At 34.9% G+C, this 20,734-nt stretch overlaps 3 protein-coding genes across 3 annotated transcripts in view; all 3 read right to left on the bottom strand.

Annotated features, from left to right (window-relative positions):
• Positions 1 to 20,734, bottom strand: part of LOC112041616 (ATP-dependent RNA helicase A protein) — a 74,058-nt gene that overhangs the window by 34,860 nt on the left and 18,464 nt on the right. The gene's annotated exons all lie outside the window — the stretch shown is intronic.
• LOC147762786 (ATP-dependent RNA helicase A protein-like) lies at positions 2,825 to 3,456 on the bottom strand. The gene is made up of 2 exons (XM_087007678.1): positions 3,293 to 3,456; positions 2,825 to 2,934 (listed from the first exon to the last, which is right to left on the bottom strand). Exons 1-2 carry the CDS (start codon positions 3,410 to 3,412, stop codon positions 2,851 to 2,853), a joined length of 204 nt encoding a protein of 67 aa, XP_086863804.1. The 5' UTR covers positions 3,413 to 3,456; the 3' UTR covers positions 2,825 to 2,850.
• The window catches only part of LOC106161281 (ATP-dependent RNA helicase A protein), a 75,792-nt gene continuing 62,554 nt past the window's right edge, over positions 7,497 to 20,734 (bottom strand). Inside the window, exon 31 of the mRNA XM_087007679.1 lies at positions 7,497 to 8,361. Coding sequence (XP_086863805.1) covers positions 8,124 to 8,361 — 238 coding nt within the window. The 3' untranslated portion in view covers positions 7,497 to 8,123. The remainder of the gene's footprint in view (positions 8,362 to 20,734) is intronic.

Here is a 20,734-nt window from a genome sequence, read left to right as displayed (position 1 = left end):
GGGAAGGGGGGTTAAAGATAAAACTAAATAAATATATTATTTATAATATTCAAAGGGGGAGGCGGGGTTAAAATAATGATCTCCCGCTGACGATCGTTCGCAAACTAAGTTCCTTGAACTAATATGAAAACTGCATTTTATTATTGCTTACATCGCGAACAATCTCCCGATGAAGATATGAAAATTGTCTTTACGTCAAGCTAGGATCGCAAACGATCTCCCATTGATATGATCTTACGCGAACCAAGTCCTGAGGATATTACGCGAACGATTCTCCGCCGAAGATATACCGTGAGCGGGGGAAGGGGGGGCGGATCAAAGATCAAATGAAAATGAATATTTTTTAGAAATCCAAAGTGTGTGTGTGTGTGCGTGGGGGGGGGGGGGTTAAATAATCTCCCGCTGACGATCTTCCGCGAACAAAGTTCCCTAAATCCTTTGAACTAATATGAAAATTGCATTTCATTCTTGCTTACATCGCGAACGATCTCCCGATGATGATATGAAAATTGCCTTTTCGTCTCGCTCGGATCGCGAACGATCTCCCTCTGACGATCTTACGCGAACAAAGTCTTGACGATATTACGCGAACGATTCTCCGCTGAAGATATGCCGTGAGCGGGGGAAGGGAGAGGGGGTTAAAGATAAAATAAAAAAATATATATTATTTATAAAATTCAAAGGGGGAGGGGGGGGGGTTAAAATAATGATCTCCTGCTGACTATCTTCCACGAACGAAGTTCCCTTGAACAAATATGAAAAGTGCATTTTATTCAAGCTTACATCGCGACGATCTCCCGCTGAAGATATGAAGATTGCCTTTTCGTCTCTCTCGAATCGCAAACGATCTCCCGCTGATGATCTTATGCGAACGGAGTCCGCTACAAATATGAAAATTATCTTCTCGTCTCGTTTGGATCGCGAACGATCTGTTGACCATATTACGCGAACGATTCTCCGCTGAAGATATGAAAATTGCCATCTCGTCCCATTCGCATTGCGAATGATCTCCATGTACGAGCCAGGTAATCGTTAAATGGTCCTAAATTGAACATGGGCATGAATAGAAGTGACGGGTACATTTCATTCGAGATAATATCTTGATTTTTTCATTGTGTCTTCCTCATTTAGGACAGCCGCCGATAACAATAACGGCGTTACAAATGACTGTGACTTCTATTTGCCGGCTTGATAACGCACCTTAAGCCAGGTAATAGTAATGCAACTAAAGACAAAAGGCCGACGTTCCCGCAATTGAGAACGTGAATTCACATCTAAACCATCTATATTGTGAGTAACTGCTCGCAGGGGCGCACTATTGTTCCTATCTCCCATTGAGAGTGTTATCGGCAATGATATCCTGATCATATCATTGTCTTGAATCAACTGATGCATTACTTCACGTTTGAGCAGGACAACGCCGCCATATTTGGTGACGAACTTTTCAAAAATTATCGAGTACCTCATTTTCAAGGTCGACGAAGTTTTCAAAGGGAAAAAAATTACGTCGGCGGAAAATCGTCTGTCGACGAAATTTTCAAGACTTTACCGTAGCATGTTTGTTTTCATCCAATTTCGGATCTCAACTAGACAAGTTTCTATTGAGGTGATAGCCATGGAGCGATTACTTTCACTTGTGACATAAATTTGAGTGTCATCAGCAAAAATGACAGTGTTGAGACCATGTTTAACTATAATGTCTTCTACTGGTAGCATATACAATGAAAAGAGCAATGGACCTAGCACAGACCCCTGAGGGACACCATACTCTAAAATAGTGGGCTACGACTCAATTGACATCTTTTGTGTTCGATCTTTTAGATATGAGGTTAACCAATTAAGTGCTAAATCTTTTACTCCAAATCGGTACTGTAGTCTGTGCAGAAGTATGTTGTGGTCAATGGTGTCGAATGCAGCAGACAGATCTAAAAGGACTAAAATAACATCTTTTTGTTTGTCTAAAGAAAGCATGATGTCATTATGAACCCTTAGGAGAGCTGTTTCTGTGCTATGTCCTTCTCTAGAAGCTGATTGAAACTTGCCATATAGACTGAAGTAAAAGTCAAGTTGTGTGCTGCATCAGCACTATAAATGTGAAAAAAAAAAAATACAAACACTGAAAACTTCATACGTTGTTTAAGGATAATGAAAATGAAAAAGATACCGGCATAAATGGAAATGCATTGGAAACTAGTCTGATCACAATAAAATCAATACATCACCTTTTTATACAATTTGGTTTATTTTTTTGATACGCTTATCTTTAAATTGAGAATTTATTTTCATAAAATGTTACCAATACTGTAGTCTTAGGGCCTGTTCAGGACCAGTTGATCTGCAGACTAACTAGTCCATGGGAACAGTGATTGAGACTGTAGTCTTAGGGCCTGTTCAGAACCAGTTGATCTGCAGACTAACTAGTCCATGGGAACAGTGATTGAGACTGTAGTCTTAGGGCCTGTTCAGAACCAGTTGATCTGCAGACTAATTAGCCCACATGGGAACAGTGATTGAGACTGTAGTCACATTTATTGTCATCTACCAGTAAAAACATAGGGTGCATTCCCAGAGATTTAGATTTAGAAAACCTAACTCCCTGGGGGTTCAGGCTAAATTGCAGTCAGCCGAGCGCGCACCATAGTTAACTACCCCTTACAATTTTTAGTAGGCGGGACAGACGCTTAAGCCAGCTAAGCTGACAGTAATCTAGTGAGACTCCCCACGGGGATAGTTCGATCTATAATCTATGGGAATGGGGTCATACATTGTGATGAACAAGGTGGATATGGACTTTCAAAGCAGAACTCACCTGTGTAATCACAACATAGCACTGAGATCCTCTACCTGCCTCTATAAACTCACCTGTGTAATCACAACATTGCACTGAGATCCTCTACCTGCCTCTATAAACTCATCAATGATGAACTGAGGAACCTGAGGACGAAAATGAAACCCAAAAATTAGCATATTAGCAAAGGAAATTTCATTACGGGAGAAAATATCAAATTTTGCTTAATAAGGTATCTGCTATGCATAATTTTTAAATCTGCCAAAAGAAAATTAAATTCACCTAAATTGATGATAAATTGGTGCATTTAATATTTGCTTTATTCAATCGGTCATTTCTAGTCAATGTATTCAAGTTTAATACACCTGTCTTGGGTTAACAATTTAAAAATACCTTAAGTGCGGCAGTCATTAATCTAGACTACTTTAAACAGGCGAAATGGTTAAGTTATGTGTCTGTTGACACCTTCAACCCCTCTCTATCTACTACATCATTATCTCTTACCTGGGTGGTCTTACCACATCCAGTGGCTCCTCTTATCAAAGTCACAGGACTACGATGAATTGTTCTTAATATTTCCTCCTTGTATGAATGGACAGGTAGTTCTCCTCTCTCTGTCATCATCTAGACAAAAGAAGATTAGACCATTTAAGTTTATAAAATCACAATATGCATTTATTCAGAGTAGTAATGTTCATTGACAATGAAGTGGGTTGCTGTTCATTGAATTTCAGTACATTTATGTTGTATGATTATGTAAAAGTTATATAATTTATAACTGAAGTCTTCCAAGCCAAGATTTTCTCACAAAATTCTCTTGTTTTACTCATTTTCCCGGGTAAATAACATTTATTCTTACTTTTTTGACACTCCCCATAACTCTGTTACTATTTAGGTAAAAGGAAAAGATCAAAACCTATGCTAAAACACAGGTTTTCCAAATACACCATTCAATAACTAAATCTCTGGATATTTGAGACTTGTGCTATTTTTAAACTGTCACGAAATGGCTGAAAACCGACTCTAAGGGATGATGAATATGATTATTTTTTGCAAATTGATAAAGGCCATCTATCTGTCAGTTTTTCTTCTAAAAGCTTTAATTGTCCACAGAAAATTCAACGAGCAGCCATTCATGCACTCAGAATGTGTTTAAAATCCTTCCTATAAAGGTGAATCACAAGCCCAGTTTTGATGGCTTTTACATGGAGAACAAATGACTCCATCATGTATCCATCCTAAATGCATGTTAAACATGAATATAAGTTCTATTACACATGGATTAAGGGAAATAAAAACAGACAGACAAAACTTGAGACCTTGATCCATTTTCCTCTGCTGCTCCATACCACTAAGTAAATTAGATCCTATTTGCTCCATTGTGGCCTGTAAAAATGAATGCTTTACTAATAGACTGTCTATATTTTATGATTGTTTTTACCTACAGTTCACAAAGCATACTCTGGTCTTCTAGACAGTCTTAAAAGCCTTGGAAAAAACAACTAAATGCTTGTGAAATAAATCTGCTTATTTGTCTGGTGTGAAGAAAACACTCACAAAGGCCAGTGGACCCTCGTCTATATTACATGCTGTCCATGGGTTCCAGTTCTGCTGAGGGGGAGACCAGGACACTATGCCCTCCATACTCTTCCTGGAGTTCAAATTCCTCTAGTTTCTGCTTCACTAGCAGGCTGAGAGAGAGAAAGAAAGAGAGAGGAAAAGAGAGAGAGAGAGACAGAGAGAGAGAGAGATCTCACCTAAGAAACAATCTGGATTTGCAATGTCTGTTATAAAGAGATCAATTGTTGTTCAACTTCTGGGAATATTGCCACATTTTATCATCGTAAAATAAGGCATAAAAACAGCACCAAAACATTATTCTTATTAGTCCATTTTAAAATAACATAAAAAGGTACATTCCAGTAAACAAATTTTTGTAATGATATCTTTCATAATAATGGAGTTTTCCAAATGAACATGCCTTTTTACAAAACAAATTGCCATTCAACAAGTCTACATCTTTAAACAAAAATATGGTTTGGCACATTTGGGGCAACTGCCAAGGTTATTACACTGTGACAGTGGCAATGGCATGAAATAAGTAAAATCTATATTCTTAGTTTTCAAAGATTTCACCCCTATATCAACAAATAAAGTTGACAAGAAATATTTAAGGACATCACAAAGTCTTTCATTTTGAGAATCACATAGATTCTAGTCTTAAAGATCATATCATTTCTTTTCGCAGAACTTCTGAGAAAACTTCTGAACTGTTGTCAACATTTTTAAGTAACATGGATTTGCTGTCATATTTAGAATTTTTTTTATCTTATTTAATTTTAAATTTTAGTGTTATTAATTTTTTAATATTTAAAATGACCTTGCAACATAATTGCATTAAATGATTGTACAATTGTGTCAATCAACGTCATTGAATTGAATACATGCATGTAATTTATTTGTATATTAACCGAGGAAAAATACAAACAATGAATTATTTATGTAATGTGGTTACTCCAAATGAATTGATGTTGTCTTATAATTTTAATTTTTATCTATAGCACATTGAACAACAAAATTCACTTTGTATAAAAATAACAATGCAGATAAAATTTGTAAAGTATTACATGGGGCATTTATATTTTTCGCTCAGTGCATGTATTTCGTGCCAGAGAGAAGATTTGTAGAAAGGTATTATAGCTGCCGTCATCACCACTGAGTCAATATTGGTCAGCTGTTGTGCTTTGTGGGAATGTGTTATTATGATTTTTAAAGAAGCCAAATTTCACATACTCCACATTCGTGAAAATCAGAACTGATAATCAAAATGGTGAAATTAGAATTAAATTCTCATATAGGCTATTTCTCATACAAATAAGATTTTTTCCCCAAAGCAATTATCCTTTATTATACAATTTTCAATAATTCGTAATTTATGACTTGATCTTTTCATTGGGGGAAACTTACCTTAAGGTAGATCGGTCGTTACATGTTCCAACGTTCGAATTTTTTAAAAATTTTTTTTGTTTGAAGAGACACCCAAGTACATAAAAAATTTGCAAAAAAAATTGGGGGTCACCGACCAAATAAGAGAACTAGCCCTAAATATGATACACCCTGCATATCGCACTAGTCCCCATTCAAATCAATGGGAAAATGGGTGTTTTCTCACTAAAGCATTATTTTTTATGACTTTCTGACGTTCGAATTTTTAAAAAAATTTTTTTGTGTAAAGAGGCCTCCAAGTACATTTCAATTTTACCAAAAAAATTGGGGGTCACCGACCAAATAAGAGAACTACGCCAAGTTGAAGTGCGCTACACCCTGCGTGACGCACTAGTCCCCATTCAAATCAATGGGGAAATGGGTGTTTTTCACCAAAACGTTATTTTTTATGATTTTTCTAACGTTTGAATTAAAAAAAAAACTTTTTTGTGTAAAGAGGCATCCAAGTAGATTTTAATTTTGCCAAAAAAGTTGGGGGTCACTGACCAAATAAGAGAACTACGCCAAGTTGAAGTGCGTTACACCCTGCGTGACGCACTAGTCGGAAGTCCCCATTCAAATCAATGGGAAAATGGGTGTTTTTCACTAAATCGTTATTTTTTATGTTTTTTTTTTTTTTTTTTTTTTTTTTTTTTTTTTTTTGTGTGTGTGTGTGTGTGTGTGTGTGTGTGTGTGTGAAGAGACATCTAAGTACATTTAAAACTTTCGTTATGTTTAACAGTTGAAGTGAGTATACTCAGCTATTTTCAGATTTGTCAAACTGATGAGAAGGTGTAAGCCATTAACTTTACAACAAAATTATTGAAGAGAATAAGGGAAATACTCATGCATATGAAAATAGTTTATTGCCGTTGTTATTTATTAATGAATATAACATGAACGTGACATCGTAAACACTGTGTTGTCAAGTAAAATGAAGCGTCTGATACAAAGTATCAAATGCGGCATTCACGTGCTTGCTTGCGGTGCGTTCAGTACACTTTGTTTACACTGACAAGTCAAGGTCAGAAGTGCACAATTTTTCTGTATAATATAACTCAGTTTCAATTTTGATTAGTGAATTTTCTTCAAGCTGTAGACCCTATGGCCATTTTCTGAACATTTGTATAAGCTACGAAATATTTCTCAGTCCAAATTTCTCTAAGTCCAAATGAGTGGCGTTACGACGCACTTCCGGTTTTCGTCGAAATCTAAACTACAGCAGCACATTCAGGGCGTTCTACCTCAAAATGTACGCAGCCGCTTTGATTGGAATTTACAACACTTATTCTTTACATGACATAGCACCTACGTGCATAATTTGTGAGCTTTAGCTGTCATACATGTTCTAGTGCCAATTCAAATTGGAAAAGGAGCTATTCCGACGATTTCTTGAAGGGCAAGTCTATGAACGTGCTACAGTTGTCGTATGGAATCATAGTCGACAAACGTTGTCGAAAATCTGTATCGATCATACAGAGTTACAGACAAGTTGATAATGTGTGTTTATCTTATAGACAATTGTTTTATTTCCTTAAATTAATAAAACAGACTGAAGTGTCGTTAGAGACGATTGACGATGCGCTGAAATTGCGCAAATCGTCAAATTACGTAACGACCGATCTACCTTAAAACTGAACTTTTACATTTATAATTTTGGATATAATATTTTCTTGTGTAACATTTGTGGTTGTTTCACTATATAGAATAGAAACACAAGGTGGCCTGTTTTTCACTTTTATTGCTACATGTACTACTCCATAGGAATAATGTAATTTCAATTATCTAGCTATGACTTTAAAATGTTGTATCTGTAAAATTGTTCCACATTGCAAACATCAAGTAAATGTAATATATTCTGCAAATTACAATCATTTTGCAACATAAAGTATTGCATTTTTCAGGGAGGATGGACACCCTAGCCTTTGGGTGACATGACTGTATGGTGTAACACTTATATAAATGTTTTCTGTACATTTGCACATGTACACTGTACACTTGCTCCCTGTGTTACATACTGCAGACATCTAAACATATGAAAACTCATGACAGACAAAAGAGGTGAGGTTTATGAAGAATGAGGAGTACAGCATTGTACAGATATATACAGGGTGGTGCTATATCAGTTCTGGAGAGAAATTAGGTGTCACTGAGTCTTTCTCAGACTTGTTTTATTGTATTTTTACTCCGATCAAATGAGGTGTAAGAACAATTTTGCCTATGAATTGTTTAAAACTATGAAAAACGTTTTCATAATACACATTTGAAATATCCACTGAAATATCCATTAGCAGGCAGTTTCTCTCACATTAAAGTTTTCACATATTATTTCACACCCCTGTTCAAAATATTAAAATCCTCCTCTGTTGAATCCACCCCTAAATCCACCCCTTCCTCTGGGAAATCCACCTCCAAATGCACCTCTTCCTCCACCAAACCCGCCTCTTCCTCCTCGGAATCCACCTCTTCCAAATCCTCCCCCTCGGCCACCAAATCCACCTCCAAATCTTGGTCCTCCTCCAAATCTAGGTCCCCCTCCAGGACCCGAGTGGAACCTTTTTGGAGGTGGTGGGCCAAATCCTGGGCCACTGTGAAAAAAAAAAGAGATCAGAATTAAAACCATTTAAAAAAATCATCAAACATATACATTTCAAATTTTAATACCTAATTAGTAAAAATATGAAACAGGAAGCACTCTGAAGTTTTGTCAGGCTAAATTGCTTCTCTGTTTTCACACTTGTTTCCTTTTTAAATAATTAATAGGTGAAAATGGAGAAATGATAATTTCTAAATGAAAAAAAAACATTGCTAGTAATGGCAGAGGTCCAAATGAACATATAAACTGATATCACATATGTACTGTACCAGTATGACAGTGTGTAAGGAGTGATGGCATTACAGTCAAGCTAGAAATATCAACACACCATCTATATATATTTCTTCATAATAGCATTACCAAAAATCCCCAATCTATATAAAATGGAACTAAATATAGACATATATCACTCAACACATTACTAGATATTATACCAGTTATGAGAAACACTCACCCTGCTGCCGTTTCTTTCCCAGAGTAATTATTCTCCACTCCAAAGCTGCCAGCATTTGGCCTGGACAGCGCCCTGAACACCTGCATCAGTTGCTCATCCAGTGGCATGGGTTGTGAAGTGCCCTCAGGATCTGTGGTAGCTCTGATATTCAGGGCCTCCAGGGCAGGACGGAGGGCCACTATCTTGGCTGCCTGGCTAAATGGCATCTTCAGATTTAACCTGTAGGTGGACATATGACAAGAAGGGAATGAATTTGACTGTGCATGTGCATGTCTGAATAAAGTGATTGAATACAGTTTACTTCACTTATATGTACATGTGTTGTTATTTTCTTAATTTCTAAAATCTCATCCTTTTTTTTTCCATTTCCAAGTTGCCACCTTTGACTTTTTGATGTACAAAAAGAGTACTATTTTCAAACTTTTTATATCAGTTTCTGTAAAGTATTGGCTAATAAAAAAAAAACAAAAAACAATCACAATCTCAAATTACATTACATAGTCCCAATACTAATTTCTAACAACTGGATACACTATATTAAGAACTTTGTATATTAAGGACTACATATATTTAAAACATACCAGTCATCCAGGATAACACAATATATTAATAACTTTGTATCCTATTTCTACATATAAAACATACCAGCCATCCGGGATAACACAATATATAAATAACTTTGTATCCTATTTCTACATATAAAACATACCAGCCATCCAGGATAACACAATATATAAATAACTTTGTATCCTATTTCTACATATAAAACATACCAGCCATCCAGGATAACACAATATATTAAATAACTTTGTATCCTATTTCTACATATAAAACATACCAGCCATCCAGGATAACACAATATATAAATAACTTTGTATCCTATTTCTACATATAAAACATACCAGCCATCCAGGATAACACAATATATAAATAACTTTGTATCCTATTTCTACATATAAAACATACCAGCCATCCAGGATAACACAATATATTAAATAACTTTGTATCCTCTTTCTACATATAAAACATACCAGCCATCCAGGATAACACAATATATAAATAACTTTGTATCCTATTTCTACATATAAAACATACCAGCCATCCAGGATAACACAATATATTAATAACTTTGTATCCTATTTCTACATATAAAACATACCAGCCATCCAGGATAACACAATATATAATTGACTTAATATCCTCTTTCTACATATAAAACATACCAACCATCCAGGATAACACAATATATAATTGACTTAATATCCTCTTTCTACATATAAAACATACCAACCATCCAGGATAACACAATATATAATTGACTTAATATCCTCTTTCTACATATAAAACATACCAGCCATCCAGGATAACACAATATATTAATAACTTTGTATCCTATTTCTACATATAAAACATACCAGCCATCCAGGATAATACAATATATTAATAACTTTGTATCCTCTTTCTACATATAAAACATACCAGCCATCCAGGATAACACAATATATAATTGACTTAATATCCTCTTTCTACATATAAAACATACCAGCCATCCAGGATAATACAATATATAAATGACTTTGTATCCTATTTCTACATATAAAACATACCAGCCATCCAGGATAATCATCCCATTTTCAGCCTTCACAGAGCGTGCAGCAAATATGAGAAGCTGTATTGGAGACACCATGGTCATCTGTTTACATGACACTGCTCGCGTACGGATCTACAAGAACAAAGACAAGAATTATATTCATTTTTGTAAAAAAATTATTCATATCTAAAATAAAAGAAACATCGCTGAAATATTGCATGAAAGAAATGAATTGTCGACATGAAGTTTCATTTCATTTGTTAAAATTGGCTGAATAAACTGCCTCGGGGATATGTTTGAGGATGGATTACTTTGTAATTAACGAAAAATTAATAATTTTTTTTACTAAAATGGTTTTTATAAATAAAGGGTTATGAAAAATGTAACTGTAATATTTACTAGTTACCTTTAACTAATTCCTATATCAAAACAAGGAAATGTCACAGCATTTGTGTAGCAGATACAAGAGAGTGTATGATTTTGAAAATATACCTTTTCTCCGAACACAAAGAAAGGTGTTGGAAATGTCTGTTCTCTATTGCTGCAGTTGACTGAAGACTTGTGAATCAGAGCAGCTCTACTCTCTGTAGTCAGAACCTTCCTCTTCTCTTTGTGGTAACACACATTGGGGTAAAGACCCAGGCACAGCAAGGATATCACCTGATAATGTGGATAATCTTATACTATGTGGCATGAAAACACAGGTTAATTGATAGCAGTGTTCTCAAAGAAAGAAATTTTGAACTGTGTTGTTAATCTGGACACTGAGTGATATCTAACATAATCTGTACCTGTTCATCTATAATAATGTATAGGTTACATCTAGGTTTGAATTCAGGACCATGTAATCTATGACACCATAAAAAGTATGGCAGAAGAGAAAGACAAAATATTACATTGCAGCAGATACATAATAAGTACAACAAGAATTGAATTCTTAGAAAAGATAGCTTCTGCAAACTACTTCTGTTCCTGAACCCTTACACATTCTGCCAATAGCTTTTTCAGACAAGGACACTCTTAAGAATAAATCCAATAAGAATTCTAATAGCCACCTACCACATCTAATTTACTGTCTGGACCTGAAGAGTTGAACATCTGTGGGTAGAGGCTTTCCTCTGGAAACCCAGCATTCACCAGGATATCACGAAGTTGGTTCTGGAAATTACAGAAAAAATATTGAGAACATATGAAATAATCAACTAACCTTAGTGTACATGTAACATGTGGTTTAAAATATTGTTATTTCCTGTGGTGGGACATTAAATTTAACATCATCATTTCAGTCAATAGGATAATTAAGCTGTCATATAAAATTCAAAATCTTCAACTTACTAATATAAACATGTTAAACAATGCAGCACATTTATACTGAAAAATATTCATAGTAAAGATCCTTACTTTTTCGTCATTCTTAGAATGGGCATGGACAAAGTCTTCTGCTCACAAAAGTTCCACTCACTGTTATATAACAACATTACCTTGGCCTCACATGTCATTCTTAGAGTGGGCATGGACAAACTCTTCTGCTCACAAAAGTTCCACTCACTGTTATATAACATTACCTTGGCCTCACACGTCATTCTTAGAGTGGGCATGGACAAACTCTTCTGCTCACAAAAGTTCCACTCATTGTTATATAACATTACCTTGGCCTCACACGTCATTCTTAGAGTGGGCATGGACAAACTCTTCTGCTCACAAAAGTTCCACTCACTGTTCTCACCACCAGACCTGAAACCAAGGGTGAACCTATATTTTATAATTGAGGCTTGGTGAAGTATTATGAATATTTCTGTTTAAAAGTTAAAAACTCAGCCACCACCTTGCTGATTAAAAAAATATTATCATGGTCCCCATACTAGGCTAACTAGCAATCAACTGCATATATATAAACTTATACAAATTACTATGCTTTATTGTTTTCGAAAATTCATTTTACAAAAATTGAGAAAATGTGTAAATGATAAAATACTAATAAAGATATGAAAATGTAATAAAAGATGAATGACTTCTGCTTACCAGTTCTCAATCTGAATGACAAAATGTATACAATGTTTTAAAAATATAATAACAGATATAATATATCTGTGAGACTTGTGCCTACCTGGCCTCTTCCCAAGCTTGAAATGCATTAAGGAGAGCCACATGGTCACTGCACCGTGTGCCTGCCAGGTTTTTATGCATCCATCCAAGTCGTCTACGATCAGTTGGAGTCACAAATGGTTCTGGGAATGTTGTGCTTGCAGCAATTGTACACACAGCATCACCAACACTGTGAGGAAAACAACCACATTATCGTCAGTACTGTGAGGAAAACAACCACATTACTGTCAATACTGTGAGGAAAACAACCACATTATTGTCAGTACTGTGAGGAAAACAACCACATTATTGTCAACACTGTGAGGAAAACAACCACATTATTGTCAGTACTGTGAGGAAAACAACCACATTATTGTCAACACTGTGAGGAAAACAACCACATTATTGTCAGTGCTGTGAAGAAAACAACCACATTATTGTCAGTACTGTGAGGAAAACAACCACATTATTGTCAGTACTATGAAGAAAACAACCACATTATTGTCAGTACTGTGAGGAAAACAACCACATTATTGTCAACACTGTGAGGAAAACAACCACATTATTGTCAGTACTGTGAGGAAAACAACCACATTATTGTCAGTACTGTGAGGAAAACAACCACATTATTGTCAGTACTGTGAAGAAAACAACCATATTATTGTCAGTACTGTGAGGAAAACAACCACCTTATTGTTAACACTGTGAGGAAAACAACCACATTATTGTCAGTACTGTGAGGAAAACAACCAGATTATTGTCAGTACTGTGAGGAAAACAACCACATTATTATCATAGTAGGCTTGTTAAGAGGTCAAACGCTGCATTTTATAGTACAAATGTCAACTTGGCATAAATGTTCCTTGGGCCAAAAGAAAATTTTTTATCCAAAGAGACGCCCTCTATCGATACATTAATTAGCATAAATTATGCAAATTATGTGCCAAAATATATAATATTTCATATTTCCATTAATTTTTGGCCTAGAAACATGTATAGATTATCAAGCCTGACTAAATTCGGGACAAGGAACCCATTTTTGATCATTTGGAAGCAATTGGTGGCCATTTTGTGCCTCAAATCCAAGATGGCCGCCACCCGCCATTTTGAAAGTGGACATAATTTTGCTATTTTATGTTGAATTTTGAAGCGATTGGTCTAACTATACTTGATATATATATCGATTCTTACTATTTTGGGGGTGCAAAAGTCATTTTTGATATTGTTATGGTGATAGTAGGTGATTTGAAGGAACAAAGAGGGTGTTTTAAGTGCCTACCAAGATATGTGTGAACGCTGCAAAACCATGGATATTGATAACCCGCATTCAAATATATCTCAATGCAATTTTTTGTTATATACCATCGCTATTGGACTATATTATGAGCAAAAAAACACATTTTTACCATTATGGAGGCCATTGGTGGCCGTTTTATCCCTCAAATCCAAGATGGCCGCCAAAAACCATTTTGAAATTGGGCATAATTCGCTATTTTGAAACTATATGTATTACATCTTTGTAAATGAGTAATACGTTGTTTTACATTATTTTCTGGTGCAGAATACATTATTTGTTTCATAAAATTTGTGCCTCAAATCCAAGATGACCCTCATACACCATTTTCAAATTGAGCATTATTCACCATTTTGAAACTATCACACCTTCATAAGCGTGCCATACGTCATTTTTGATTATTTCCTGGTGCAGAATGCATTTTCGGTTTCATAAAATGTAAATAGAAACTTTTATAAGCCTCCAAATAAATATAGGATTCAGTCGCCACATGGGCCTGCAGTTTATATGTACAATTAGTAATCCAATTCGTGCAAAACTGCTTTTGCCCGATCTATAAAACAAGTGTCAGCAAACAAAATGGCTGCATTAAAGCAAAATAATACATCTTTGACCGCATGAGGATAATTGTTAGCCATTATTTTGATCAAAACCAAGTGTTGGTTGCATGCCGCTATTTTAATAATTTGGTGTAATTTATAACCTTTGAACTGTGGTCTTGTATTAGGTAAAATGGTACTATTCTGGGGGCTCAAAAGTAATTTTCCGGTGCTAATTTGGTGACAGAAGATAATAAAAAGGTACCGTAATATAAGGTTGTAAAATAAATTCCAAGATGAGTTTCGTTGAGTCTGTAACAAAAATGTGGAACCTGAACCACATGCTCAAATATATTATTTAGATTTATCTTAAGTGACCATCCACTAAAAGATACTGAACAATTTAAAGGTGAGCAATAAATATATATACATAGTGGTATTATATTATTAATCTTTTACTGGTCAATGTGAACCAAAAAGCCACATGTACATTTATGTCCCAGTCACTGGGGCTTGCATTTGCATGTTAAATATAGTCCAGAAGATTTGAAGGGTGAAAAATGTGTCGTCTTATAATACTATATGGAACTTGGTTAGTGGTATTGATGCGAAAATGCCCGTGAGAGACAAGCAAATGGACTTTGCTTTGAAATAGCTCCAGATCTTGTCTGCAAAATCATCCAGCAGCACAGCAAAAAAAAAAAAAAAAAAAAAAAAAAAAAAAAAAAAAAAAAAAAAAATCATGCATGATCAGCTCTGGTAGGCCAGTAAGACAACAGCCAGTAAGAATTGAGGTTTTGTCAGTGTCCTATGAGAAACAGCCAAACAATATATTAAAATCCAGTTTCCAGAGAAACATCAATGCATGAGAACATGTCGCATCAGAGGAAAGTGGTATCTTTACACAAAATAAGGAATCTGCAAAACCAACTAGAAAGCAGCAGCTGCGCAGGTAGGCAAGAGGGATAAAGCAAAAAAGTCGAGGAAGCAGCCTCTTTTCCTAGTTGACAGTGCCAGTGATCATTCCTAGCATGATTTGGCCAGACAAGTCATCTCACTACCAATAGAAATCCATAAGGCAACTACATAGTTCTCATTGTTTCCAATGGACGAACAAGCACAAAACATCTAGAGTATATGACAACTACAGGAAAATTCATCTTGGAATCATCTTAAAACACCTTATGCCTTTGTTATTATCCTCTGTCACCAGAATAACACCAGAAATTAATTACGTACTTCCAAAATAGTAACACTTGATGTATTACGATCATATATGAAAGTCCAACAGCTCAAAAAGGTAAATTATGCCATAATAATTTTAAAATAGTGACAGGCTCTTGGATATGAACAACAGAATAGCTAACAGTAGTCAGCATAAAGTGGAATCAGCCATGCTGGTCTCTTGCACTTAATCTATGTCTGGCAAAACCATTTTATAATTGTTATATAACATATTTTTTGCACAAATTTGACTTCAAGACGTATACAAGGCGAAGACGTAAGCCTGTATTGGTGTTGGAGCCTTGAAATATTTTCTTTTTGTATTGTATCTCAGAAGAGATAAGACACGACTTCTACAACCCAAATGATAAGAAACGATGTAACATGCTAGTGTAAGAGCAATAGCTTCAAATTGATGAGTTATGCCTTACCTGTATTTCAAAATTGTGACTGGAGGCCATCTTGGATTTGAGGATCGAAACGGCTACCAATTGTCTTCAAAGCACCAGGTATGTGTTCTTTACCTTTAATTAAGCCATTTTGGTCTCTGACGCTTGTTTCAAGCTCTTTAGGATTTAATAAAACATTTTGTACTAATTAGACTACATGGCACATGTAAGTCTATTTGACAACTTAAGCCTACATGCATATTGATTTTGGAGGCTAAAATAGTTTGTACTCACATTTCATGAAACAGAAAATATATTCTGCACCAGAAAATAATATAAAACAACGTATTACTCATTAACAAAGATGTAATACATATAGTTTCAAAATAGCGAATTATGCCCAATTTCAAAATGGTTTTTGGCGGCCATCTTGGATTTGAGGGATAAAACGGCCACCAATGGCCTCCATAATGGTAAAAATGTGTTTTTTTGCTCATAATATAGTCCAATAGCGATGGTATATAACAAAAAATTGCATTGAGATATATTTGAATGCGGGTTATCAATATCCATGGTTTTGCAGCGTTCACACATATCTTGGTAGGCACTTAAAACACCCTCTTTGTTCCTTCAAATCACCTACTATCACCATAACAATATCAAAAATGACTTTTGCACCCCCAAAATAGTAAGAACCGATATATATATCAAGTATAGTTAGACCAAACGCTTCAAAATTCAACATAAAATAGCAAAATTATGTCCACTTTCAAAATGGCGGGTGGCGGCCATCTTGGATTTGAGGCACAAAATGGCCACCAATTGCTTCCAAATGATCAAAAATGGGTTCCTTGTCCCTAATTTAGTCAGGTTTGATAATCTATACATGTTTCTAGGCCAAAAATTAATGGAAATATGAAATATTATATATTTTGGCACATAATTTGCATAATTTATGCTAATTAATTATCGATAGAGGGCGTCTCTTTGGATAAAAAATTTTCTTTTGGCCCAAGGAACATTTATGCCAAGTTAGACATTTGTACTACAAAATGCAGCGTTTGGCCATTTTTTGGTCCTTAACAAGCCTACTATCAGTACTGTGAGGAAAACAACCACATTATTGTCAGTACTGTGAAGAAAACAACCACATTATTGTCAGTACTGTGAAGAAAACAACCACATTATTGTCAGTACTGTGAGGAAAACAACCACATTATTGTCAGTACTGTGAGGAAAACAACCACATTATTGTCAGTACTGTGAAGAAAACAACCACATTATTGTCAGTGCTGTGAGGAAAACAACCATATCATTGTCAGTGCTGTGAAGAAAACAACCACATTATTGTCAGTACTGTGAGGAAAACAACCACACTATTGTTAACACTGTGAAGAAAACAACCACATTATTGTCAATACTATGAGGAAAACAACCACATTAGTGTCAATACTGTGAGGAAAACAACCACATTATTGTCAGTACTGTGAGGAAAACAACCACATTATTGTCAGTACTGTGAAGAAAACAACCACATTATTGTCAGTACTGTGAGGAAAACAACCACATTATTGTCAGTACTGTGAGGAAAACAACCACATTATTGACAATACTGTTATTAATGCCAACATCAATGATAAAGCTGCAATATGGCATTATGCATCAAGATGTATCAGTATCATTAATTTAAAGCCATCAAAGATTAAAACAATATATAAAATGCATGTGCACAGGCACGTTTAATTGTACAAAAGCACACACACACATGCGCATGCACGCACACGCACGCACACACACACACACACACACAAGTGGACCTACTAAAAGATACAGCCATAAATGATCATCTTTCCCAGTCTGGGCTCTATTGGCAACTTGGCCAGGATTCTCCCAAGAGGGGTCAACTCATTGTTCCTGTCCAAGGCACCCATCTCTAAAATTTAGACATTAAATACAGAGTTTTCAAAAACATTTTTGATAACCTATAAGAAACAACAAAAACTATGTTTCTTTTTTAGTTGAAGTTAGTTTCAGTATTTGACATGACTCTGTTTATGTTGAGACAATATATGAATAGGCATCCTGTGTTATTATAAATAAGTAAAAAAAAAAAACGTGCATGACAGTTTGCTAAAGGCACACCCAAGCATAGCAAACCTTTCAGTAAGGCTTCAGCTTCAATGACTGCATCAATAGGTGGTGGTTCCACAGCTTTGGCCAAGAAAGGACCAATCTCTCCAAGCCTCAGTAACTTGATGCTCAGTGCCAATTCATGAAGTGGTGTACGGAAAATCTCAGGGGTTGTGTGCTGTTCTAATCTAAATTTGGCAAAATGGTCATCAAATTTTCAAAAAGCTTTAGATGCTTTTATATTACTTTTTCGAAACACAATTAAAACAAATAAAATTAATTTAAATGAACAGCTTTTATTTTTTATAATTCATATATTAATTAATCAATGATATATTACTTAATGCCATACAATATGATCTCATCAATGAAAATATCCCAAAAAGCAATTTCAAGTATCAAATGAGAAAAACTGTTAAACTGTCAATCATTCATAGAATGTCTTACTTTGATAGTTGTACAACTAATCTCTTTGTCTATCCCATACCTTTCATATCTGGCTCTACTACACAAGTGGAAGCAGAACCCTGGTCTTACACGTCCTGCCCTCCCCCTCCTTTGTTCTAGGTTTGTCTTGGAGGCCCACACAGTGGCATAGTTGGTCATGTTATTATGGGATGTAAACAGCTTCATTTTGGCTCTGGAAAAAAAAAAAACATTTGTATGAGATGTTAGCTGGCACAATTTTGACATTGTTATAGATATGGATATTTCAAACTGAAAAATGGTGCTCATTTTGTGTCATTGGAGACAAATCAGAGCTACATTTATTCTCTAAAAAGGAATAGTTTATACTAAATCAATGTGATACTTGTATTTTTCTGCCAGTGATACAAATTTATATTGCAAGTGTTAGAGCCACAATCAAATTTATTTGAATATTACACATTTCTTTGCCTTTTCAACATTTTATTACTTGAAAATAAATTTAACCAAATCATACTTCATTTCTTAATTATATAATTCATTACTTTTTTCATACTTAATTCTATTGTCACTAGCTTACTTGCAAGAGTCAATGACATAAACAACATCATTGATTGTGATACTGGTCTCAGCAATGTTGGTGGACAGAATGATCTGAAATAAGTGAGAATATTTTGCTACACTAATCCAAACTTCACTACTGGTGACAAATATAATATATATCATTACGTGTCAAATTACTTAAAAGGCTCTTATTACATATCAAAATTCACAATTCTAACAGCTCATAATCTGTGAAGTATGATGACAGATAGGTCCATGGAGCAGGGGTACAGGTCTTACCTTGTCACAATAATTATGTAAAAGTAACATTCTTTAATAAAGATATACATCAATTTGTATTAAACTACCCATACCTTTGTAACACCTTCAGGTACTGGCTCAAAAACCTTGTGTTGGTCTTCTCTTGGGATTTGGGAATGGAGTGGAAGCAGACGATATGCAGGGCCACCTGAAAGAAACAAACTTTTATGTTTAAACCAAATGATGTAAATATAGTTAAATCTTTTAAAATTCAAAAGTGTTGACATAATTAACACACAGAATTAACATTTTTGCATTTTACTGAAATAATTTTTACATACATTCTAATGTAAATAATCAAATTTTTTTCAATCAAAATCAGTATCTGTTTGTTCTCTTACCAAACTCTGGGTGCTCTGACAGGTGTCTGTGTAAGGCAAATATCAGGTTCCACCCTGGGAGAAATATCAAGATGGCACCAGGGATACCAAGGTTCTTGATATACTTGCAAAGTGCCTGGAATATATCATAATTGTCAATATTATAATAATATAATACACAATACCTGCAATGCATATAAATTTGGCATTCTATCAGTATCTACTGTTCCCATGGTAATGCCAAGTTTTATAATTGGCAAAGATTTAATGGCAGTATAAAAATTAGAATAAGAAACAAATGAGTTTCAACCTTAAGGTTGAATACTTGGCTGCTTTAGACTATTTAGCTCCAACACACACACACACACACACACACACACACACACACACAAACACACACACACACACACACACACACACTGTGACAGACATTCACACACACTGCTGTTTACAGTAGGAAAATGATCAATTATCGTTACTGGCTTAATTTTTTTTCATTTGCTTTGCAAAATTTTCTTTCAACTAAAATTAGCTTTGTAACTAGAATCATACTCACCTCAATAAGTTCAAATGACATCTCTTTCTCACTCAGCATGGCCATGGCTCTTCTAGTTGTGTCATTATAATCTGATGAAATCATCATATTGCAATTTTCCTAAGTAGTAGAAGGATATAGTATAGCAATATATGCTTACATATAGCATAGCATACATAGCATAAAACATAACTTAAGATAACATAACAACATAGACTAAAATGTAACAATAAAAACAAATGATGAATTAATAGGTTTGACATTTTTACGGATAATAAATGGATAAAACTATAACCAATGACTACCTCTTTCTCCCCTTCTTCATCCGCAATGTCATCTTTGTCCCGCTTCTTCTTGTTGGAAGGTGGAGGAATAAAGTTCAACATCTGGACACAATCTTCCAAGTAATAGTCTGTAATCATCATAATAGTTCATCATAAATATGTTCCATAACCTGTAACTTCCTGATAATGTATTTTCAATAATAATGTTTATATATGCATCAGGAAATTGT

Source organism: Lingula anatina, chromosome 3 (genome assembly GCF_051362555.1).
Source record: "Lingula anatina isolate TDL-2025a chromosome 3, LinAna3.0, whole genome shotgun sequence".
Lineage (NCBI taxonomy): Eukaryota > Metazoa > Brachiopoda > Lingulata > Lingulida > Lingulidae > Lingula > Lingula anatina.
This window is presented reverse-complemented; position numbering and strand designations above follow the sequence as displayed.

Excerpts from the sequence above, each read along its gene's own strand:
- LOC147762786 (XM_087007678.1), bottom strand. The coding sequence starts at position 3,412 with ATGATGACAGAGAGAGGAGAACTACCTGTCCATTCATACAAGGAGGAA. Across the intron at positions 2,935-3,292 it reads GATGTGGTAAGACCACCCAG|GTTCCTCAGTTCATCATTGA; the intron begins GTAAGAGATAAT and ends TTTCGTCCTCAG.